At 47.5% G+C, this 25,195-nt stretch overlaps 1 protein-coding gene across 1 annotated transcript in view; it reads left to right on the top strand.

Annotated features, from left to right (window-relative positions):
* The window catches only part of lrp6 (low density lipoprotein receptor-related protein 6), a 64,013-nt gene that overhangs the window by 5,108 nt on the left and 33,710 nt on the right, over positions 1–25,195 (top strand). Inside the window, exons 2-4 of the mRNA XM_037542630.1 lie at positions 375–774; positions 22,555–22,752; positions 23,127–23,323. Of these exons, the coding sequence (XP_037398527.1) occupies positions 375–774; positions 22,555–22,752; positions 23,127–23,323 (795 nt within the window). The remainder of the gene's footprint in view (positions 1–374; positions 775–22,554; positions 22,753–23,126; positions 23,324–25,195) is intronic.

Here is a 25,195-nt window from a genome sequence, read left to right as displayed (position 1 = left end):
ATGGTTGTGCGTGAAAATCCCAGCAGATCAGCAGTTTCTGAAATACTCAGACCAGCCCGTCTGGCACCAACAACCACGCCACGTTCAAAGCCCCTTAAATCCCCTTTCTCCCCCGTTCTGATGCTCGGTCTGCACTTCAGCAAGTCGTCTTGACCACCTCTACAGGCCTAAATGCAGTGAGCTGCGGCCGTGTGATTGGCCGATCAGCTGTTTGTGTTAAGAAGCCGGCGAGTGTGTATTGGCAGCAAAGTGTGAGAAACTCCTAGCAGTGGTTTCAGGTGTGGGAAAATGTAGATGTGATGTGACGGCCGATGACCAGTGGTGCTTCTGTGAATAACCAGCACATGCTCAACGTGTGATCTCTTTCCTTTCAGCTGCGCCGCTCCTCCTGTACGCGAACCGGCGCGACCTGCGGCTGGTGGACGCGGCTCATGGGCGCGGGAACGCCACGGTGGTAGTCAGTGGCCTGGAGGACGCTGCGGCCGTGGATTTTATTTATGCCCAGGGTCTGATCTACTGGAGTGATGTAAGCGAGGAGGCCATCAAGCGCACGGTCTTCAACGGCTCCAGCCCCAACGGCGACCAGACCGTCGTGGTGTCCGGTTTGGCCTCCCCTGATGGGCTGGCTTGTGACTGGCTAGGGAAGAAGCTTTACTGGACGGACTCGGAAACCAACCGGATAGAAGTGGCAGATCTTGATGGATCATTTCGGAAAGTTTTGTTCTGGCAGGGCCTCGATCAGCCGAGAGCAATTGCTTTGGATCCTAGCAGAGGGTGAGTGAGCGTTTTGTGTAAAAAATTCAGCTGCATTGGTTTTTGAAATTGATGAAAATAAGAAGTAAAACATGCGTTTATTCTCTAGATTCCGCTCCTGATTAAAATCAGTGTATTTTTATGATCATTTTGGATTGGACTGAAGTAAATAATAAAAAAAACAGTCCCTGATGAAATTTGAGGTTTCATTACACGTTGAATGGTTGTAAGGTCGGAGGTTTATGGTCCATACTGAATAACGAAAATGTCTTGATGCCCCAGAAACATTAACAAAAGAGAAAGAATTGCAAGTGAATATTTTATTTTTTATTTTTTTATTTACGTTTGGTACAGTTAAGTCAGGCAGGTTGGTTTCATTGTGCTCTGTTGTTTTGCTGACTACTTGCATGGGAGGCTTGCAGTGTGTTTGGGAGGAGGTGTCAGCAGCTAGAGTCCTCGATTCCAGCTGTAGGTAGAGGAGCGTCTCCTGCGGCCGGACACGGGGTGAATGGACTGAGGTCAGGATCAGCGCTCCCGTGACGAGGCTGAGCGTGTTGGGATTTTGCGTGTTTTGTCTTGCTGGCTGGCGGCTCCTACTCGACAGGCTGACGGGGACTGACTGTGTTTTGTTCAGCATGGCTATAAGGCCACTCGACGAAGCTGAATGACCAGATGTGGACACGCTTTTGCCTTGCTTGAAAACTGCAGGCTCAGCTGCGTACGTTCAGCCGTCTGTGTAACTCTGACCACATTTGCCTTTATATGACAGATTTTCTAATTTGACAGTTGAAATGACAAAGAATGAGCCGTTCTTGTCGTCTTTTCACGAAGATACGACTGGCCCATATTCCGCAGCTAAAGAACAGGATGGAACGAGGTGCCGGGATTACGTTTCCCTCAATAGTTGTCTTTTCTTTGCACCTCCATTGAGAGGAGAGACAGGAATATCCTCTTTTGTTGGTGTAGATTGAAATCAGCCACTAACTGTAGCCCAACAAAAGCCATTCATCGAGTTCTCCCCCATGCCTCAGTCTCTCGCTGCCTCTGACTCATGCCCTGGAAATGACTTCTATCTCTATGATCTAAGACTCTCGCAGAGTGGTATTTAGCCTGCCTTTCTCAGCTGCGTGAGCGGGAGCCCGGATGTACACCAGCGTTTACTGTTCTCAGCCAAATGAGTTGAGCTGCTCGAGTTGGTCTTAATTTGAGATGACCCTCTGATACAAAATGAAGATGTTAACGGTTTGACTATCGTATCGTATCGTTCAGGTTGAAGTTGCCAGTTTTCAGTGGTTTTCCAATTTCATCCTGGACAAAATACATTCATATAGACAGGGCTGAGCTGATGTTGCTGGAACTGAGACTCTTTATAGCTGTATATATACTAGGCGTGTGGCCAAAGGGGTGACATTAAATTTGCATGCAACTGAACTCCCAATGGGACTAAAATGATTTTGCATCCCACTATGACATTATAAGCCACACAGTGTTACTCATTCAAATATTAGATGTGTTCCTTGCTGTGGCGAGAATTCACTCAAAAAGCTGTCGTTTTTAGCTAAAATGCTTTAATTACAATTCCTATAAATCCAAACTATGAAAACGATGCACACTAGGGCATTATGGGGATTTTAGTACTGCCCAGCGTAGTGGGTATATACAGCCTCCTACAGCACTTAATTTTGGCCTTAGTTATTGTTGGAACAATGCGTGCTTTTGTCCTTTTTTAACCAGGAATCTGTCCACCCACAAATGTTTATTTTTCCATGGTTTCTATTTATTCCCTAAAGTGCCACATGTCTGGTCCACTTCTCTGAGTTTTCAGTGGCGAGGGCAGATCATTAACCCCAAGAAATCCTTGGTTATTTGGGGCAAATACAGTTATAGTTCCAGAAAGAAGACGTCTCCAGTGTGTTGAAGACGTAAAGACTTTACTGGTGTTTCGCTGTTGGTTTGTTATATTTGGCCTGTATGCTGCTGCAGCCTGACGCTGTCAGAATGAGCGACTGGACGTAGAAGGTAATTCATCTGAAGGTCATACTCACGATTTACCAGCCCAGTGTCGTATTCAGAAATGTCTGTTGTAAATTGGCTCCCTGCTGCCGGCCCTCTGTTTCACCTGAGGATCCAGTTGGTAAATATTAGGTTGATAATAAGTTGCTAAGATATAATTGGCAAGTATAGTTTAGACACAACCAAATATGGGTGCATTCGTGGTCTGGAGGTTAGGGAACCGGCCCTGTGACCGGAAGGTCGCCGGTTCGATCCCCTCGCCTGACAGTCCGTGACTGAAGTGCCCTTGAGCAAGACACCTAACCCCCAACTGCTCCCCGGGCGCCGTGGATAGGGCTGCTCACTGGCTCACTGCTCTGGGCAGGTGTGTGTGTGTGTGTGTTCGCTGTGTGTGGGTGTTTCCCTGCATGGATGGGTTGAACGCAGAGGTCTAATTTCAGTGCGTGAACACAGAGACAAATGGTTCTAATTCTAACTATTGGAGGCAGCAGAGTCACTGCACTTTGATCAAAGATTAGAGGAAGACGAGAACTTTTAAGACCGTTCAAATCTGGTGTCCACATCATGTTTTCTTGCAAACGTCTGGCAGTGAAATTAGTGTTTGAAGGCACAAGTGTCAAATGGACTCTCATAAAAGTGGCAGTGGTGACTCACCTGTGTCATGTGCTGCGCTGAAGATCTCGTTACCTGCGGCAGACTGCTTGCAGGAACCAGATGAACATGGACGTAACCTGAGTGTGGCCTTCTTTTGCAGCGGCAGGGCCGACAAAAGCCTGATGGGTAACTAAACACTGCTGCTGCTATTGGCTCTCTGTAACCTCCCCCAGCGTGCGCGCACACACACACACACACACACACACACACACACACAAACACAACCTGCCTTTCAAAAGCTGTGAACTGAAAACTCTGTATTGTTCAGGTAGTCGACCGTTGCTGACTAGCTGTTCATATTTTGGACAGATTAAACCAAATGGGCCCTGATTGGGGCTGAACAACAGGATTTGTTGGGCCGAATCTGTTTTCTTATCATTTATACTTTCTTAGCGTGCGTGTGCGTGCGTGCGTGTGCGTGCGTGCGTGTGCGTGCGTGCGTGTGCGTGCGTGTGTTAATCATGAAGTATCCCATTAACAGATGTGTGTTTCCCTGTGTTCTGAGTAGATCAGTTCACACTTCTTATTCTTCAACACTGAGTCTGTCGACAGGCGTCTTCTCAATTCTTTACTTGACACGTCGGTTCAAAGAAGCACGCCAGGTTTTAAATAATTATCATATGATATCATAATTCAATTTAACACGCATTCTCTGCGTCCTGACGGTTTTCCCAGGATGAACAGAAAAATACGATTCAACATTCATGGTTGGGAATAGTAGTGCCAGCAATTAGGTTCATATACAGGTTATGTCTAGGCTGTTGCTGGGCTTCCAGATAAGCATCGTATACAGGATGAGAGCTGGGAGATCTCACTGATAAAACCATAGACCCTCTGACATCACCAGACCCCAGCGCGTCCACCCCATCACGTCTCTCTCCCCCGTCTCCAAAGAGAGAAGTGCATTTGCATCTAAATCCATGAGGATGCAGATGAAAGGCCCTCCACCATGAATCTATTCATTAGTTTTATTTAAATCAAATCGTTCAGTATCTGAGGGTGTGAAAGAGAATGCATTAAACAGTCTGTTACGGACCCCAGGGTTCTGCACCTGAGTGTGTCCCGTCGCTGGGATCGGAGCCCGGATCCTGATGATTCCGAGACGTACGCTGGCGCTGACCCGTGCTGATATCTCCCAGCTCGCTGCTCTCCTCCTGACCTGTCCCACAGATGCACGTTCTCCTTAAGCGCGGCAAGTTACTCTGCTAGTTCACTGTAATCTGAGGTGGTCCCTGTCTTTAGGAAGAACGCTGGTAATCCATATGACTGATCGAAGGTGGGCGGTTTTGTTATTTTATGTTTCTCTTATTAATTTTAGTGTCTTGCGGTCCTTTCTTCCTTTGTGTTTAGGCCATGTGTGAACACGGTAGTCTAGCTTCCGTTTTTGAAAATGATGGAAAGTCGCTGTAACCGTAAAGGGAAGCGCTGACTAGTCAGTGTGATCGGCTGTAATCCGAGTTGCACAGTCTGCCTGAAAGCGAAAGTTTTATCAACTTCTAGTTCATTTGCATGTGATTCTGATTCAGAGCGAAACACCGCGATATTGATTATATCATAGGCTGGTTTTCTTTGTTCCTTCTCTAATAATAAGGCGAAAGTCGGTTGAAACGCTCGCGTGCGGTCGATAATGTTATGTAATAAGATTTGATATTACAGATCACGCGCAGTTCGCTGGAGCGCAGTGATGCTGTCTGTAGTTTGGTGCCTGTTAAGGTATTAGAATCTCGCCATGTCCAGTTTCTCCTGTGGTTGCCATGTATGTTCTCTTTCGTACTATTGGCTTCTGGTCGTGCTGCCCGCTGGGTTTTAATATCACGCAGGGAAGATCGAGATTTAAAATAAAATAAGTTTTTATTTATTGTTATTTTGTGGGGTGTGTGCGATGTTATTTGTATTTCCCTCTTTTGGTCACATTAGTGAGACTCGCAAACGTCATCAGACCAACTAACTGACGGCGTGATTTTTGGTCAATAATGTCGATGACCAGCCACTAATTTTTGTCAAAGTAGAAGCTGCTATTTCACTGAACACGCCCCATGCGGGGGGCGCGGTGCTCCATGCGGGGGGCCCGGTGCTCATTAGACCAATCAGAAACATTGAATTCTGCGTGCACCTGTCCAAATCAGCTGGTGCTTTTTAGGAGCCACATAACTGCGTCTAGCTTTAAGATGACGTGCTGCTATTGCAGGACTCTTAAATGAGCCATGGGCAGATGTTTCAACAGCACACAGCGTTGTTGCCAAAAACAGTGATTACAGAGTATTTCGGGTTTTGTTTCAGGGCAGGCGTATCCTCGCAGTACGTTGGTAGCAAGTGTCCACGCACTGTTGCCGAACCCTTGAGAAAATGTTGGCGGTCTGGAAACGGCAGCTCCAGTTCGACACCGGCTCCGATCTTGCGCTGTGCCATCTCAGCTACACGGGTACAAACAAGCCGTGTAAACGCATCCTTTAGCGTTTCACAGTGACTGTGCATGTGAGTGGCATCTGGTTTATATACTTGTGAAATTACAAATGTAATGCTGCCCCACATCCCCAATTCCTCTCTTCTGTCCCAAAACACCCTTTTTATTGTTCACATGCTCTCCACAAAGCTCCATTGTTGTTCTGCCAGATGTTTTCAGTCATATATTCAGAGCTCTTTGCCGTTTTAGATACAGGCTTGAATTGCACGTTGCTGTAGGGAGAGCGGAAGCATCCGGTCTTTTGCGCCGCTATGCCAGGTTGTTTTATTTGTGTGTGTGATGAGGACATTAATCCGTTGTCACTCATTTGATTGGTGCTTAGTAAATTCAGTAAAATCTGATAAATGTTCTTTAAATGTTCTTGTCACCCACTGTAATGTATGACTTGGATGCACTAAAGCATGTAACTGCTTCCAGCACCCGAACTGCCGTGTGTGTGTGTGTGTGTATGTGTATGTGTATGTGTATATATATATATATATATATATATACACACACACACACTGTTTCGGTGGCTAGAGACAAAATGGGTGCTGCCAACCCCCCCACCTCCCACCTTCCCCCCCTCCCCTCTATTTGTTGTTGTGAGTGTAGCAGGATGCCATGACTGTTAAGAGAGGAATAGTGCTTTCATTACCGCACACACACGTTTTGCTTATCCTTTAACAGGATTCCTTACTATAAAACACCCCTCCTCCTCGTCCACCTTCCCTTTCTTCTTTATCCAGAGCCAGCCAGAGGAAGAGCCACTGGAAGCCTTTATTGTCATCTTGTAAGACACTGGACGTATTTACTCAGCGTAATAGCCAGCATTGGATATCAGCCTGCCTCCACACGCTGCCCCTAAAATGCTGGAATAAAAAAAGAACGATGCTGAGAGAGAGAAAAATGAGGGGCAGAAAATGAGAGAGAGAGAGAGAGAAAAATAAGATAGAGAGAGAAAATGAGAGGAGAGAAGAGAGAAGAGAGAGAGAAAATGAGAGGAGAAGAGAGAGAGAAAATGAGAGGAGAAGAGAGAGAGAAAATGAGAGGAGAAGAGAGAGAGAAAATGAGAGGAGAAGAGAGAGAGAAAATGAGAGAAGAGAGAGAAAATGAGAGGAGAAGAGAGAGAGAAAATGAGAGGAGAAGAGAGAGAGAAAATGAGAGGAGAAGAGAGAGAGAAAATGAGAGGAGAGAGAGAGAGAGAAAAATGAGGGGCAGAGACCGAGAGAGAGAAAAATGAGATGAGAAGAGAGAGAGAGAGAGAAAAATGAGATGAGAAGAGAGAGATAGAGAAAAATGAGATGAGAAGAGAGAGAGAGAGAGAGAGAAAATGAGAGGAGAGAAGAGAGGAGAAGAGAGAGAGAAAATGAGAGGAGAGGAGAAGAGAGAGAGAAAATGAGAGGAGAGAAGAGAGGAGAAGAGAGAGAGAAAATGAGAGGAGAGAAGAGAGGAGAAGAGAGAGAGAAAATGAGAGGAGAGAAGAGAGGAGAAGAGAGAGAGAAAATGAGAGGAGAAGAGAGAGAGAAAAATGAGAGGAGAGAGAGAGAGAGAAAAATGAGGGGCAGAGACCGAGAGAGAGAAAAATGAGATGAGAAGAGAGAGAGAGAGATGAGAAGAGAGAGAGAGAGAGAGAAAAATGAGATGAGGAGAGAGAGAGAGAGAGAGAAAAATGAGATGAGGAGAGAGAGAGAGAGAGAGAAAAATGAGATGAGAAGAGAGAGAGAGAGAAAATGAGAAGAGAGAGATGAGAGCGAGAGATGAGAGAGAGCAAGAGATGAGAGAGAGAGGAGAGAGAGAGGAGGAGAGAGAGCGCGAGAGAGGAGGAGAGAGAGCGCGAGAGAGGAGGAGAGAGAGCGCGAGAGAGGAGGAGAGAGAGCGCGAGAGAGGAGGAGAGAGAGCAAGAGATGAGAGAGAGAGATGAGAGAGAGAGGAGGAGAGAGAGCGCGAGAGATGAGGAGAAGAGAGAGAGAAAATGAGAGGAGAAGAGAGAGAGAAAATGAGAGGAGAGAGAGAGAGAGAAAAATGAGGGGCAGAGACCGAGAGAGAGAAAAATGAGATGAGAAGAGAGAGAGAGAGAGAAAAATGAGATGAGGAGAGAGAGAGAGAGAGAAAAATGAGATGAGAAGAGAGGGATTGAGATGAGAAGAGAGAGAGAGAGAGAGAGAAAAATGAGATGAGGAGAGAGAGAGAGAGAGAAAAATGAGATGAGAAGAGAGAGAGAGAAAATGAGAAGAGAGAGATGAGAGCGAGAGATGAGAGAGAGCAAGAGATGAGAGAGAGAGGAGAGAGAGAGGAGGAGAGAGAGCGCGAGAGAGGAGGAGAGAGAGATGAGAGCGAGAGATGAGAGAGAGCAAGAGATGAGAGAGAGAGATGAGAGAGAGGAGGAGAGAGAGCGCGAGAGATGAGGAGAGAGCGAGAGAGGAGGAGAGAGAGAGAGCGCGAGAGATGAGAGAGAGCGCGAGAGATGAGGAGAGAGAGATGAGAGCGAGAGATGAGAGAGAGCAAGAGATGAGCGCGAGAGAGGAGGAGAGAGAGCGCGAGAGAGGAGGAGAGAGAGCGCGAGAGAGGAGGAGAGAGAGCGCGAGAGAGGAGGAGAGAGAGCACGAGAGAGGAGGAGAGAGCGAGAGAGGAGGAGAGAGCGAGAGAGGAGGAGAGAGCGAGAGAGGAGGAGAGAGAGAGCGCGAGAGAGGAGGAGAGAGAGAGCGCGAGAGATGAGGAGGAGGAGAGAGAGAGCGCGAGAGATGAGGAGGAGGAGGAGAGAGAGAGAGCGCGAGAGATGAAGAGGAGAGAGAGAGAGAGAGAGAGAGAGCGAGAGATGAGGAGGAGAGAGAGAGAGAGCGCGAGAGATGAGGAGAGAGAGAGAGAGCGCGAGAGATGAGGAGAGAGAGAGATGAGGAGAGAGAGCGCGAGAGATGGAGAGAGATGAGAGCGAGAGATGAGAGAGAGCAAGAGATGAGAGAGAGATGAGAGAGAGAGCGCGAGAGATGAGAGAGAGAGCGCGAGAGATGAGGAGAGAGAGAGCGCGAGAGAGGAGGAGAGAGAGAGAGCGAGAGAGGAGGAGAGAGAGAGAGCGAGAGAGGAGGAGAGAGAGAGAGCGCGAGAGGAGGAGAGAGAGAGAGCGCGAGAGGAGGAGAGAGAGAGAGCGCGAGAGATGAGGAGGAGAGAGAGAGAGAGCGCGAGAGATGAGGAGGAGAGAGAGCACGAGAGATGAGGAGAGAGAGGAGAGAGCGAGAGAGGAGGAGAGAGAGAGAGCGCGAGAGATGAAGAGGAGAGAGAGAGCGCGAGAGATGAGGAGGAGAGAGAGAGAGAGAGCGTGAGAGATGAGGAGAGAGAGAGATGAGGAGAGAGAGCGCGAGAGATGGAGAGAGATGAGAGCGAGAGATGAGGAGGAGAGAGAGAGAGCGCGAGAGATGAGGAGAGAGAGAGAGAGCGCGAGAGATGAGGAGAGAGAGAGATGAGGAGAGAGAGCGCGAGAGATGAGGAGAGAGAGAGATGAGGAGAGAGAGCGCGAGAGATGGAGAGAGATGAGAGCGAGAGATGAGAGAGAGCAAGAGATGAGAGAGAGAGGAGAGAGAGAACGCGAGAGATGAGGAAGAGAGAGAGAGCGCGAGAGATGAGGAGGAGAGAGAGAGAGAGAGAGAGCGCGAGAGATGAGGAGGAGAGAGAGAGAGAGGGAGCGCGAGAGATGAGGAGGAGAGAGAGAGAGAGAGGAGGAGAGAGAGAGAGCGCGCGCGAGAGATGAGGAGAGAGCGAGAGCGCGAGAGAGGAGGAGAGAGAGAGAGCGCGAGAGATGAGGAGGAGGAGAGAGAGAGCGCGAGAGAGGAGGAGAGAGAGCGAGAGAGGAGGAGAGAGAGAGAGAGCGCGCGAGAGATGAGGAGAGAGCGAGAGCGCAAGGGAGGAGGAGAGAGAGAGAGAGCGCGAGAGAGGAGGAGAGAGAGAGAGCGCGAGGGAGGAGGAGAGAGAGAGAGCGCGAGAGATGAGGAGGAGAGAGAGAGAGAGAGAGCGCGAGAGATGAGGAGGAGAGAGAGAGAGAGAGAGCGCGAGAGATGAGGAAAGAGATGAGGAGAGAGAGAGAGAGAGCGCGAGAGATGAGGAGAGAGACATGAGAGCGAGAGATGAGAGAGAGCGAGAGATGAGGAGAGAGAGAGAGAGCGCGAGAGATGAGGAGAGAGAGAGAGAGCGCGAGAGATGAGGAGAGAGAGAGGGCGCGAGAGATGAGGGGAGAGATGAGGAGAGAGAGCGCGAGAGATGAGGAGAGAGAGAGAGAGAGGGCGCGAGAGATGAGGAGAGAGAGAGAGGGCGCGAGAGATGAGGAGAGAGAGAGAGGGCGCGAGAGATGAGGAGAGAGAGAGAGAGAGCGCGAGAGATGAGGAGAGAGAGAGAGAGAGAGCGCGAGAGATGAGGAGAGAGAGAGAGAGGGCGCGAGAGATGAGGAGAGAGAGAGAGGGCGCGAGAGATGAGGAGAGAGAGAGAGAGGGCGCGAGAGATGAGGAGAGAGAGGGCGCGAGAGATGAGGAGAGAGAGAGAGAGGGCGCGAGAGATGAGGAGAGAGAGAGAGCGCGAGAGATGAGGAGAGAGAGAGAGAGAGAGCGCGAGAGATGAGGAGAGAGAGAGAGAGAGCGCGAGAGATGAGGAGAGAGAGAGAGAGAGCGCGAGAGATGAGGAGAGATGAGGAGAGAGAGGGCGCGAGAGATGAGGAGAGAGAGAGGGCGCGAGAGATGAGGAGAGAGAGAGAGAGGGCGCGAGAGATGAGGAGAGAGAGAGGGCGCGAGAGATGAGGAGAGAGAGAGCGCGAGAGAGAGAGAGCGCGAGAGATGAGGAGAGAGAGAGAGAGAGCGCGAGAGATGAGGAGAGAGAGAGAGAGGGCGCGAGAGATGAGGAGAGATGAGGAGAGAGAGGGCGCGAGAGATGAGGAGAGAGAGAGAGGGCGCGAGAGATGAGGAGAGAGAGAGAGGGCGCGAGAGATGAGGAGAGAGAGAGAGGGCGCGAGAGATGAGGAGAGAGAGAGAGGGAGGGCGCGAGAGATGAGGAGAGAGAGAGAGGGAGGGCGCGAGAGATGAGGAGAGAGAGAGAGGGAGGGCGCGAGAGATGAGGAGAGAGAGAGAGGGCGCGAGAGATGAGGAGAGAGAGAGAGGGAGGGCGCGAGAGATGAGGAGAGAGAGAGAGAGGGCGCGAGAGATGAGGAGAGAGCGCGAGAGATGAGGAGAGAGAGAGAGAGAGAAAAGATAGAGAGATAGACAGATAGACAGATAGATAGATAGATAGATAGATAGATAGATAGCCACGCTAATCAGTAGATACTTAGAGAGATAGAGAGAGAGAGCGCGAGAGATGAGAGAGAGAGAGCGAGAGATGAGGAGAGAGAGGGCGCGAGAGATGAGGAGAGAGAGGGCGCGAGAGATGAGGAGAGAGAGAGAGAGGGCGCGAGAGATGAGGAGAGAGAGAGAGAGGGCGCGGGAGATGAGGAGAGAGAGAGAGAGAGGGCGCGGGAGATGAGGAGAGAGAGAGAGAGAGGGCGCGGGAGATGAGGAGAGAGAGGGCGCGGGAGATGAGGAGAGAGAGAGAGGGCGCGGGAGATGAGGAGAGAGAGAGAGGGCGCGAGAGATGAGGAGAGAGAGAGAGGGCGCGAGAGATGAGGAGAGAGAGAGAGAGGGCGCGAGAGATGAGGAGAGAGAGAGAGAGCGCGCGAGAGATGGGGAGAGCGAGCGAGAGAGAGAGCGCGAGAGATGGGGAGAGCGAGCGAGAGAGAGAGCGCGAGAGATGGGGAGAGCGAGCGAGAGAGAGAGAGCGAGAGATGAGGAGAGAGCGAGAGATGAGGAGAGAGAGAGAGAGAGAGCGAGAGATGAGGAGAGAGAGCGAGAGATGAGGAGAGAGAGCGAGAGATGAGGAGAGAGAGAGAGAGAGAGAGTGAGAGAGAGAGCGCGCTCCCTCCCTCCCTCCCTCCAGCAGGCCGTCTCTGTGTGGGCTGGTACTGCGTGTGCGTGTTAATGGGGCTCAGCGGGTGTCTGGCTCGTGCGTGTGCCGCCCGTTTGATCCTCCCCTGGAGGAGCCGGGCTGCAGCCTGGCCTCACTGCATGGGACAGACTTTACTCTTACCCTCTTACTCACCACGCGGCCTTTAACCCACACGCTCACACACAAACGAGCACATGCGTCGCCACGCCGACGTCCGGGCCGAGCGCCAGACTGCGCTGCCCCAACGAACGCCGCGATTCTGATGTTTCAGAGTCTTAAGAACAGGGTCTTTTAGACCAACCCAGTCAGCGCAACAGACAGCTCCTAAATACTGTGAACGCAGGAGAGCGTTTCAGAACATCCGAGATGAACATTCCAGAGCCGTGTGGATGGGAAGAATGATCCAGAACCGTGTGAGTAGTGGAGTGCGTTCTAGAACTGGAATAAAGATGTGTTCTAGAAGTCTTGTGAATTGGAGGGAACGTTCTAGAAGTTGGACAGAGGAGGGCGTTGGGGAGCAGTGTTAAAGGTGCAGTTGTGCTGCGATGTTTACACCTAGAACCCAGAACCCTGGATGAGTGGAACCGCTCACAATGAATGTTAAGTTTGCATGATTACTGTGTTTAGCTAGAGGAACACGGCTGAGCTGAATGTGAAACACACTTCCTCTTCCACAAATTCCATTGTGAAAACTCGCCATCTGTCCAAGTCGTACAGTGGCTTGGAGAGTGAAGCGCGCTGATGTGAGATCTCAGAAAAAGGCGTGTGGTTTCCCTAAATCCCGTCTGGAACGCATCGTTGGACCAGGTTCAGCAGAGATGATTAATGCTTCAGGTACCAAATACAATGCACCCCTTGTGCACTGGGTGTCGTGCTTTTCTCCAGCTCGATGTTTATTGACTCCAGAGATTATGGGTCATGTAATTCACTGCATGCAGAGGTTGTTTACATGGGTATTGCAGATGGCACAGGTCAGAGACAAACGGTCAGAATGGCACAGGGTCACAGCGGAAGCCGAACAGATGAAGCGTGTCGAGCAGAAGATTCATCAGCAGAAATGTGTTAAACGTAGTTTTTTATTTTTGCATTTTTAGTGTTTAGTCCTTCATCTGTTCGTGTTTTTACTCTTTATTCCGTCTTTTATGCTGAAGGGTTGGAGGAGAACTTAGCAAAGGCCTGTGACCGCAGATAAGCTAAACAGGGGTTTCACTCCAACCCTGTGGTGGTTGTAGCCGAGTGCCCTGGATCTATTCCACAGGAATGATGCAGAGGAAGAGGACTGTGTACATTTTAAAAGGCGTGTAATTGGCCAAAGTGACTCTCTGTGCAACTGCGCTTGTAAACCTTCATTCTCCTTTCCTCCTCCAGGACAGACCACGGTTCTGTTCTCGTTGGGTTTTTTCCTGGTTTCCAGGGTGTTGTTTCTGTTTTCTTGCAACGTTTAGTTTTTTTAGCCTTCCTTTCGTTTGAGGCTTTAATGTTTTATTTTTATTTATCTGTTTGTGCAGATTTCTATGTAGAGATGTAGATGAGACATCCGTCAGTGTATTGTGGGCCTTAAAGGAAAAGTGCGGTGAAAGACGTGTTTGGTGTCCAAATGTTGCTTCTTCAGTTCATCACTGGAGCAACAAATACAGATGTCAGTAGTCACCCAGATTTTTTCCATTAAAATACATTCCCAGCGCCGTCCCAAATCACATCCAGGGCTTCAGGCAGACTTCATGTGGTAAATTATTAGACTCAGCGTAGCTGGACGCTGGGGCCAGCAGGCATTGTCCATGAACAGTGTTGATGCTACAGGTTGTGGTTGTGATGAGCTTTATTTCACAAACAGCCGCTGATCTTGGATTTTTTACTTTTAGATGTAGAAACAGAAGTTGGACTATGGACTAATCTGGTGTCCATATGCCTGCGCGATGGCGTGCACTCCAAGAGGAGCCAGGGTTTACAAATGAGCCGTGAATGAAGTTCTTGTCCTAAAACCCATCAGTGTTGTCTGCACACCTTGATCAGCACCTGGGTGCAGGTTATTTGTGGCGTATATTTATTAAAAGGCTTCAGTGGCTGCTGACGGCTGGTGTCTGTTAGCCACGTTAGCCTCATAGCTGCAGTTTAAAACTAAAGCGGCAACGTTTGGACCGCGAGCGCGTCTCAGCCCATCGGCTTTCAGGGCGAGTGGAAAATTGTGTTTTCTCACTAAAGTGTGGCGGATTTGTGCGTCAGTCCTGGATAAGCGTAGTGTTTACTGGCTGGAACCCACACGTTTCACCCCGTCAGTGATTTTTCTCCACTCCAGCCGTTTTGTCAGGTGTTCTGTGCTTTGTGTGGCGTAAACGCTCAGGCAGTGTAACTGCAGGCTCCTCTGTGTCTGACTCTGTCGCTCTGCCTCTCCCTGTCTGAGCCGTGTGCTCTTCGCACTAGAAGGAAAGGGCTTCCTGCCTTCTGTGGGGAGCCTCTTATGTGTTTTGGTATCCGCGGCTCATTCATATTCCTGAAGCATTAACTGTGGTCTTGCGCTCTGCTCAGGGTACTTCCTTGAAAGTGTGTAGCAGAGGCTCGCGTGTGGTGAGTCATGTCCCGCATGGACACACACACTTATCGGCGAAGTCTAGACTTGCCTTCAGTAGAGCAGGGATGTGGCAGGATGCCAAGCTCCCGCGTAGAAGACTCGAGAGTGTGTAATAGACGGTCAGCTTCAGCAGCGGCTTTACGGCGTTGCTTTTCAGGCGTGTTCAGTCCATTTTTGTCCTCTTTAGGTAGTAAAAAGGCCAGGCTACTACCCCATTCCCAACTGTGCCAGGACACACACACACACACAGCCCACCCCCACCACAGCCCACCTTCACTCCACCCCCACCACAGCCCATCTTCACTACGCTCCACCCCCATCACCGCCCACCTTCACTCCACCCCACCAAGCCACTGGGCTGTATTTTCTCAGCTGTGTGATGAGTGGTGATGAATGATGTGGCTTGCTTTGTGGCTCTGCTAGAGAATTAAAGCAAGGAGTTGACAATTGCAGAATGCACACACACACACACACACACACACACACACACACACATTCTTAATTTTTGCTTTCTTTATTCATACCAAAGTTCTACTTATAAAGTTTGGGTTATGTACCAAAAACAGGCATAATTTATTTCACAAGATTATTTTCTAGCGTTTTTATATCCATGTTCTGAGCTTCTGTCCTGTATTGTGCCTCATTCTTTTTATAAACTGATTATGCTTACACTCATAGCTTCAGCATGGATGGGTGGCATTAAAACGTTCCCAACTGAAAAGGTCCGTTTGTGCAAATGTCCTGGTGTTCATGACATTACAGAATCGTTTATTTAAATTCGGGCTGTATTTCGCAGTTTAATTTCCATAAGTGGACTGTGGAGTGAACAAGTGAACATTTAAAACTGTTCGTATTTTACTAGGTCTGCGTGATGAGGCAGTGTGATCAGATGTCCTCGATGGTGGACGGCTTATTTACTATTAAACAGCTTGTAAATATGTTGAAGTTAGTTTTGTCTCTTGGAGCGAGAGGCTTGCTGAGAAACTGCACGTTCTCTCTGCCATGATGTGTAATGCTGGCTTTGCAACACGGCTTCCCTTTCTTGTTGGCCACAATTGAATAGAGTTGAAAATAATGCTGCCGTGCTTTAGAACTTCAGCTTGGCTTACTGACTCACTGCAGTGGGGAAAAAACTGCTAAGATGGCCAATACGGAAGAGCAGCCAAGTTGGCTCTAACCTGGAGAGAAAGTTCTTCTGATGTGCATCGACAGCTGATGATCTAAGGAAAAGGTAATAAATAAAACAAGTAGTGTTAATTAAATGTATACATAATACACACATTGTTAAACACCGTTTTAATGGGTCCTTTAAAAGGTTCCCTCTGTGTCTGCTGTATGTAATTTACAGAGGAAAAGTGCGCAGGGCTTTGGAAATCGCGTACAGTCTGAAGGTTTGTCGGCTCGCAAGTCACCACAGATATGCAGCAGAAGCAGCTCATGAACGCTCGTGTTTGCAGCATTGTTTTATAATGACAGACAAAGTTGTTCTCAATAAATTTTGGGTTGCTCAGTATTATTTAATAATTTGTTTTAATAAAACCACATATGGGTTGGAAGGATATCATCGATAATCATGCTTTTTTATTTATTTTTCAGCTAGAAAATATTGTGCTAATTATTTTTAGATGGAACTTTTATGTGTAACATCTAAAACTTAGTTTTGCAGTGTTTTACTTCACTGTGTGCACAGAAAGGACTACGCTTGGTTTGGCGCTGCCGTTGTATGGCATTGGACCGTGTATGTTGTGGTTAACGTTGGCAACCCTCTGCGTTTGATCTTCGTGGTCTGGAGAGAGAAAGACAGATGGAGTGAGGGAGAATAGGCTGTGATGTGCTTTCAGAACATTTTAGAGATTGGGACCATTACGAAAGACCCAATTGCTTGCTTTTGAAAAATTGCTGGTCACTTTATTATATTGCTAGTAAAAGGCTGGACCCCCTTTTTCCTTCAGAACTGCTTTAATTCTTCATGGCAGACTTTCAACAAGGTGTTGGAAACGTTCCTCAGAGATTCTGGTTGGTTATTTGAGTTCCTGTTGTCTTTCTATCATCTGGAACCAGTCTGCCCATTCTCCTCTGACCTCTCACATCAACAAGGCATTTTCATCCACACAACTGACCGCTCACTGGACATTTCCTCTTTTTCGGACCGTTCTCTGTAAACCCTAGAGATGGTTGAGGGTGAAAATCCCAGCAGATCAGCAGTTTCTGAAATACTCAGACCAGCCCGTCTGGCACCAACAACCACGCCACGTTCAAAGCCCCTTAAATCCCCTTTCTTCCCCGTTCTGATGCTCGGTCTGCACTTCAGCAAGTCGTCTTGACCACCTCTACACGCCTAAATGCAGTGAGCTGCGGCCGTGTGATTGGCTGATTAGCTATTTGTGTTAAGAAGCAACTGAACTGTACCTAATAAAGTGGCCGGTGAGTGTACCTTAGTCAGTGAAAATGTAAAGCTAAGCTAAGGCTCTGTAAGACTCCCATGTGGTATTTTGTTTATTATTTTTGTGGTATTGAATTTGCATTACAGTGATATTGTTCTTCGTGTTAGTTTAGAGTTACAGTAGCATCCAAACAGATCAGCTCTTGGTCAAACGTGACTGATCTGTGAATGTTTGATAATATTTCTTTAATATGGTGATTTATAAAATTGCAGCAATGCAGTTTCATTATCATAAAGAACGAAACTCAAATGTGCGCTGCTCTGGATGAAGCTGGTGTGGGATCTTCTCCGTGGGTCAGTAGCCGTGCATTTGTGTACTGTGGCACCTGCAACACGGAACATACAGAAGCTGGGCTGTATATATGATGTACAAGAGCAGGTGCCTCTCTTCCTTTACATTTACCTGCTTAAAGAGATGCAGTGATGGCAGTATCAGCAGATATTTACTTAAAAGTAATGTTGGCGTCAGGACAAACATTTAAATCCAGTGAGTCATTGAAACCAATATTGTACATCAGATGATCATGACGATGGTTCTGAGGCAGTGCTGGACTAATACGTATGTTGTGTTGTATTGTTCTTGTAATGCTAATCCAGGTACATGTGGCGCCAGCTGTAGAAACACGTATGTATTTGTATTTGGTATGTATTAAGTTATGGCTCAAGTAATTTAAATACTCAAGTATTTGTTTAATTACGCTGGTGTTTGTATTTCTTTAAAGAATTCAAAAGCTGCATCTGAATCAAAGTCGTTAAATTTTTTGGTCTGTTCTGTATGTTTAATATGCAGAGGCCTTTAGGTACGTTAGTTATTGTTAATATAAGGAAAATTCTATAAATTAATTGTAGCTGGTTTGGTGTAGGTTATTGTTTCAGGGCACGGCAAACTGCACCGCTTCCCGTGTGGCTGTTGAGGCTGGTGTGTCCGTTCTTCCCTCCCCAGTCGGTTCAGTTTGGTGATTGAAAGGTTTTTCAGTTCAACTGTTTCTTAATTTGACTGTTCTCTGCTCTGTAGTACACACAGGTAGGTGCGCGTGTGTGTGGTTGTGTATGTGCGTTTGTGCGTGCGTGTGTGTATGTATATGTTCGTGCATGTGCGTTTGTGCCTGTGTGTACGTGCGTGTTTGTGTGTGTTTGTTTGCATGCGTGCGCGTGTGTGTGTGTGCGTACGGGTGTTTGTGTGTGTGTTTGTACATGTGTGTATGTTTGTGCGTGTGTGTACTTGCGTGTTTGTGTATGTTTGTTTGCCTGTGTGTGTGCACGTACGGGTGTGTGTTTGTGCACATTTGCGTGTGTTTGTGTGCACTTGTGTGTATGTTTGCTTGTGTGTGCGTGTCTGTGTGTGCATATGTTTGAGCACGTGGGCATGTGTGTGTTGTGCGTGCGTGTGTGTGTGCACGCATGCGTATGTTTGTGTGTGTATGTGTGTGTGTTTGTGTGTGCGTGTGCATACGGGTGTTTGTGTGTGTGCTCGCCTGTGTCTGCTTGTGCGTGTTTGTGCTCGCACGTGTTTGTGTGTGTGTACACATGCGTATGTGTGTGCGTAAGTTTGCGCGTGTGTGTGTTTGTGTGTGTATGTTTGTGTGTATGTGCACATGTGTGTGTGTGTGTGTGTTTGTGCGTATGTTTGCAGACGCGGGCGTGTGTGCTTGTGTGTGTTTGCGCGCGCGTGTGTGTGTGTGTGTACGTGTGTGTGTGGATGAGGATGACCGTAGTGTAGAGGAGACAGCAGGCCAGTTTAAACTGCAGAGAAGGGTCACCTTCCTTGGAGAGGAAAAAGCGGATGTTGGGGTTAAAGGGATTTGTGGAAATTATGGAAAGAGGAGGAAAGCTAAGAAGACTGAGGCTGGGAGAGGAAAACAGAGACGCTCACAGACTGACCGTCAGAGGGGATGGATGTTGCGCAGGTTAATGTAGGAGCAGGTTCCAGCTGTGAGGATGGTCAGAGGGCAGTTTAGGAAAACATCAGCACCCGTAATCTCAGCACACTCGTACAAACACACACACACACCTTCCCGTCTCCCTCCTCTCTCTTTGTCTGCAGATTGTCATGGAAGGAGGCCTGGGCGAAAGCTCTGGATCTCACACCTTACGCTTTTCCACTCGGTCAATTGACTCCACAAACCCGTTGTCTTCTGTGGAGCAGTACGAACTTCCCAGATTTGTGACAAAGCACTAAAACACTTCAACGGACAGGTTCTCTTTAGTGGCCTGTCGGAAAGTTGTGCTTACATGTTTACATCTGAGAAAACACGTTTACATGCAGCCTGATAATCCGTTAATAATCCTAATCCTAATAAACTAATAGCTCAGTCGGAATAGAATACGTCCATGGAAATACCTCAATGGGAATAGACTAAGGGCCAATTGAAGCCATTCGGAATACACTTTCTATCCAATTGACCGAGGTGGGTAATCCTGTAAATAATCCGTTAAAGAGTAATATCTGCGTAAACGCCTGAATCCGATTACACTCCAATCTTAAGGTGGAAGAACGCTCTGCGCATGCGCGGCGCGTCACAGCGGAAGGTTTATACCGGTCAGCACAGCGGAGCAGAAACTGGTCAGCAGAGGAGACGAGGTTCATACTCCGAGCTTTAAAAGACGGCGGCGGGGCGGACGGCCAGCTTCTGTGTCTCAGAGCACGACGTCTTCCTTTATAAGTGCGTGTGAAGGACGTTTCTCGGAGCCGGACACGCGCGCACACACACACACACACACACACACACACACGGACATCAGTTTAAAGCCATTAAAAACACGAGTGCGCCGACTGGACCTCACGTGATGCTCGCTGTCATGGTAACGGTCACTCTCAGCGCTGCTCCGCGCGTCATTCTGCATTGGGTTTTCTTGTAGTCGTCATGTAAGCGAAGATGAGAAACCCCTCAGTCTGAATCTGTAATCCAACTGTTTTCAATCGGACTGGCGAAAATCCTTCCCTGTAAACAGCCACTGATAGCGGAAGGAAAATCAGTTCCCACTTTTTTGGTCAAAGGTGTTTTTGGTCATTTTCCGCTGTATTTTGTTGCTTTGGTTTTTTGTGGGCAGACTTGGGGTAAAATGTGTAGTTGTGTTTTTTTCCGGCGGATATTGTGACGTAGAGTTTGAAGGCCTGTTTATTTATTCCTGGCTCGAGGCTTGAATGCTGCCACAGTGCGGCTGGTGGCGTTGGTTGTTTCTGGTGTTATTAGGGCTCATTGACGCAGGTAAAGCCTGCTGGTCCTCTAGGTTATAATCACAGTCGTATCTCTTTCATATTGCAGTCCTGATATAACAATGATATAATCCTTTAGTCCCGCATAGAGCTGCGCACTTTACACTGTAAATGTGCGGAATACTGGTGTCTTAGAAAAATTACCGTTTAAAAAACTAGACCCTGGACGACAACTGCAGAAATGGCAGATACAAAAACGAGACGGCTACAGAAAGTTCTGTAGTTTCACGCTTCCTGTGAGGTCGTGTTTCCAGAGCTGGTGCAGACCATGAGCGACCATCAGTAGCACAAAGGAGAAATGTGCTGCAAGTATTTCCTCAGAGGCTCAGCAGCTTAGCAGCCGGTCAGTCAGTTTTCGTGGCACCTTTCTGCAGTAATTGCGTTCAGTGGTTATTGCTCATCGCTGTTCTCACTGCTTGCCATACAGGTTATCACACGGCAACATCGTTCACCAAGAATTTCAAACATGCTTAAAAATATCAGCCGGGAACGGCTCCCAGACTGGGAATCGTGTGACGCAAATGAGCGGTCATGAAAGTCGCATGCAGTAGTTTGAGCTGAGGGGTTAATTACAGATCCCAAGCATGTGTGTGACGAGAGAACCTGGGCTGAAATGGTGCAGCAGTGGTGCCCCTTTGTAGAACTGTTCTTTCATTTGTTCTTTCAGCGTTTAGTGCTTTGTTATGTTAAATGCTTAAATGGTTACCTGATCTTCCACTTCCCATGAGCCATCAGCGCTCTCCACCCAGCTGTTGCACTTCCCCACCCCCATAAGGTAATGTGGGGGTCAGTGTTTTGAGTAGCAGCCGAATGGAAAGCGTACCAAGTACCAAGTACCCACGAAGGATCTGGTCCTGTTACTGTTCTGATATGCCGGTTTTGTCGGTGCTGGTTTCAGGACTATTCAGAATTCCCGCCATCGGCTCGGGTGATGGAGGGAAAGGCGCAGTTAACTCTTCTGCCTTGAGAGACCGACTCTAAAATCATTCTTTCCTTGTGTGCGCTTCGTTTTTATCTCCATGTTGCTCAGCAACAGTTCTCCTAGCCTACATATTCATTTTGGGACATGGACCCCATGACCACTGTACACTCAATGACATGCTTGTTTGTCTGCCCCTGGGTCAGTGTGGGCTTTCCTGTACAGCTTTGGCCAGTGTCCAAATGCCCGCTTAAAACCTTGACCGTTCTTCTTCCTCAAAAGCCCTTACCCCTTTCCTTATCGGAAGTGCTGGCCATGGGATTGCATTGGTAAAGGTTAAAGATCAGCACTCCCTGCAGCCACAGTGTTGACTTACGATTAGTGACCCTTCCGCTCTCACAGGCGCAACCTTTGCCCTACACACCCACACGCGCGCACGCACGTGCACACACGCACACGCACGCGCACACCCACGCACGCGCGCACACACGCACGCACGCTCACACACACACACACACACACACACACGCACGCACACACAGATCAGCCGGGTGTTTGTGCACAGCGCAGCACACCGTGTTGATGTCGATGTCTGGCTCTTTGTGTGTAGTGATCTGTTCTAACTGTACGTTTGAATGTATACAGGATTTAATGTAGTTATTAACTTTTTTTTAAGTGCCTGTTTTGCATGTGGAGGTTCTGTGATGTTTTAAGCCTTATTTGGGTCTTATTTACGTAGGTTAACTCCCGTTCTTTGAATTTTTAACGTTTGCAGATTGTTGATACCACTCGCTCCCCTGCCTGTGATCATGGTTTCACGCGGACATCCACAGTGCATATTTTAATTTGATTCATTTTTGTTTGTCCAGAATTTGTTACTCCATTAGATGACGAGAGAGAGCGGTTTAGAGTCAGGGCAGCGCACCATTGTCTGGAATTACAGGCAAGTGGGGTTATGTGCGCAAAAAAGACGGTTATTCCTGGGCTCCTGTATCCAGTACAGTGGTTCCACATAGAACCATGAACACTCTGAGAACAGTTTGCGTGGTGAAAGGGTTCTGCAGATTGATGGAGAATGTGCCTTAGCTGGCTCTGTATAGAACCATTTCCAAAAACACCAAAAAGGGTTCTTCTCTAATTGACATCCAGCTTGTAACAATAGGTTGATGTTATATAGAACTCTTACAGGTCCTATATAGATCTGTTTACAGCTCAATTTATATCAGTCTAAAGAAATCTTCTGTTCATGATTATATAGAACCATATTTTTTGTTTTATTTTTTAAGTAACGAACCATTGAAAAAACATCTTTTGTAAGTATGTAGGTTAGTGAGCCACAGATTAGAGCATAACTGTTGTGCGTACAGGTAAATAAACAAATCCAGTTCATTACTAAGAGAATTATTGAGAGATCCATTTTGCCCAAAGACACACAAGGTGAGTTGACCAGACGATGGATATCCTTCAGATTGACACAGGGGTCCCAGGGATTCACAGAGGTGAAGATAATAGCACTGTTATTGCTGACAAGGTGTGCTAGAGGGTGCCAGGTGCACCATTAAGTTCTAATTTTATTTTGCCATAGGTACATGTACTGGACAGACTGGGGTGAGATTCCGAAGATTGAGAGGGCGGGTCTGGATGGCACAAATCGAGCTGTTATTGTTGACACTGAAATCTACTGGCCCAACGGACTTACTTTAGACTACAGCCAGCAGAAACTGTACTGGGCCGATGCGAAGTTCAACTTTATTCACCGTTCCAACCTGGATGGCACGGGAAGGTAAGCCTTGTCCAGTCTTCATTCAACTTTCTGATCCGTTCACTGAAAGGACTGCGTGATGTAAACCAAAGCAGACAAGTCTGTGATTAATGTTCTCATACCTCGTTTTCACTGAGCTGTAGTCCCTCTTAAAAGTTCCAGACAAATGTTCTTTTTGGGGTTGAAGTTTTTCCTGAAGTTGGCGTATTCTTTCGATGTAGTCTATGTAAACCGAGAAAGTGGATGACATTCAATTTGCATGACTGGGTCTTAAATCAAAGCCGCTGACGTTTCCCATCTAGACTTGGCTCATATTGAATTCCGCCCCAAGTGGTTTAATTGATGTTTGTTTACTCACTTGTTTATTTACTGCTGTGATGTTTGTTTACTCTCAGAGAGGTGGTGCTGGAGGGCTCACTCCCGCACCCGTTTGCTCTGACGCTGTATGAAGACACGCTCTTCTGGACGGACTGGAACACGCACTCTATCCACTCCTGCCAGAAGCAGACGGGACAGGAACGTCGCGAGATCCACACCAACATCTTCTCTCCCATGGACATACATGTCTTCAGCCAAAAGAGACAGCCCACTGGTAAACCATCAGCAAGCAGCACTACTTGCAGCGCAGCCTTTGTGGCTGATTGCTAGTGGTTCTGTATTTATGTAACACGCTGAACAGCGTGTCTAAGGCCCCTCAGTTGTTACGAGCCAGCTGATCTCTTCACTGGGATTTAATACGCTCTTCTCTTCCCGTTAGGCATTAAAACGCGCGTTCCTTTATTTCAGGCTTACGTTCCACCAAGCGCGTACGCTTTCCATTACCTGTGCCAGGTTTGCTTTGAAGCGTAATGCAGCACAAGCCAGACTCGAGAGCTGCAGCTCCATCTAGCCTTTATTTTCCCTCCCACTGGTGCCTTTTAGAGTCTTTTCCTGAAACAATGCACAAAGCTCTCCTGGCTTGTTTGGTAATACTACTCTGCAGAAATGATTATGGCATAGTCACCTTTCTGCTTCTCTGTGCTGAGGACATACAATGGAGCCCCTGTTCTGATTGAATGCAGAGAATTTCTCATGGCTGAGAGAAAAGCCTAGGATTCGGTCATAGCTCCGGTCTGAGCTACACTACCATGCCGCTGTTCTCTCGCTCGCGCTCTCCCTCGAGAAATCCAGTGCTAAATGTCTCCATTACGCTGCTTTATGTAAACACCTGTCGACTTAAAGTCCTGGAAAACTGTATTCTGGCTTGACCGAGGGTCTGACTTCGTAAAGAGGTGTTTCAGACTAAAGCAGTTCAGCTTGTTTCTCCGTTGTCTTGCGTTTAATTTAGATGAGTGAATGCTTATTGCACGCCGTTTCTATGTGAAGACCTTTGTAAATCATTTTTGCTCTAAATATGATTGTAGCTAGATGTGCTCCAGAAGGTAGTTGGAGATTTCTGCCCTTCCAAAGTCGTTTTAAAGCCATAACAGTCGTTTTCAGAACAAAGGAGCAGATCCGACGCTGAATTTGTTGAGACAAAACCAAAGTGGAGCTGAGGGCGTCTTCTTCTGAAAATCCTAGGCAGAGCTAAGTGTGCAGCAGTGAGTGACGCTGCCCAGAGAGAACTAAACATTTTTAAATGTTCACATTCCTAGTTGGGTTCTCTGAACCCTGAAACAGGCCAGCACCGTGATGAGGGGTGTTTACGGTGTAAAAATCTAACCTCTAACATTGGCAGTGTGTCTTTGAGGTCGACAACCTTTTGATCATGATTACGCCGTTTTGTTTATTAGCAGCAGAGGCTTGAGCTATGAGTAGATTCACTTCAGGCCACTAGGTCATGTGAACTTTTTTTAAGGTACTGTATGTTAATTGGTGAGATTATTTTTTTATTTTTTATGCCATCTTAAAGAATAATTTTGCATGTTATTCCAGAATCACCTTTATTTTCTACAGGGTACTAAATGCTACTCAGACTTAATAGAAAGTCTTAGGAAATGCAGATACCATTTATTTGTAACTATTGGTATCAAATGACTGAAAAAATATATTCTGCTAAGATTTTTGCCTGGTCTTCAGGTTAGTATTTGTTGCCTGGTCTTCAGGTTAGTATTTGTTGCCTGGTCTTCAGGTTAGTATTTGTTGCCTGGTCTTCAGGTTAGTATTTGTTGCCTGGTCTTCAGGTTAGTATTTGTTGCCTGGTCTTCAGGTTAGTATTTGTTGCCTGGTCTTCAGGTTTGTATTTGTTGCCTGGTCTTCAGGTTTGTATTTGTTGCCTGGTCTTCAGGTTAGTATTTGTTGCCTGGTCTTCAGGTTAGTATTTGTTGCCTGGTCTTCAGGTTAGTATTTGTTGCCTGGTCTTCAGGTTAGTATTTGTTGCCTGGTCTTCAGGTTAGTATTTGTTGCCTGGTCTTCAGGTTAGTATTTGTTGCCTGGTCTTCAGGTTTGTATTTGTTGCCTGGTCTTCAGGTTAGTATTTGTTGCC

The sequence above is a fragment of the Pygocentrus nattereri genome, chromosome 11 (assembly GCF_015220715.1).
Source record: "Pygocentrus nattereri isolate fPygNat1 chromosome 11, fPygNat1.pri, whole genome shotgun sequence".
In the NCBI taxonomy this organism is placed as follows: Eukaryota; Metazoa; Chordata; class Actinopteri; order Characiformes; family Serrasalmidae; genus Pygocentrus; species Pygocentrus nattereri.
This window is presented reverse-complemented; position numbering and strand designations above follow the sequence as displayed.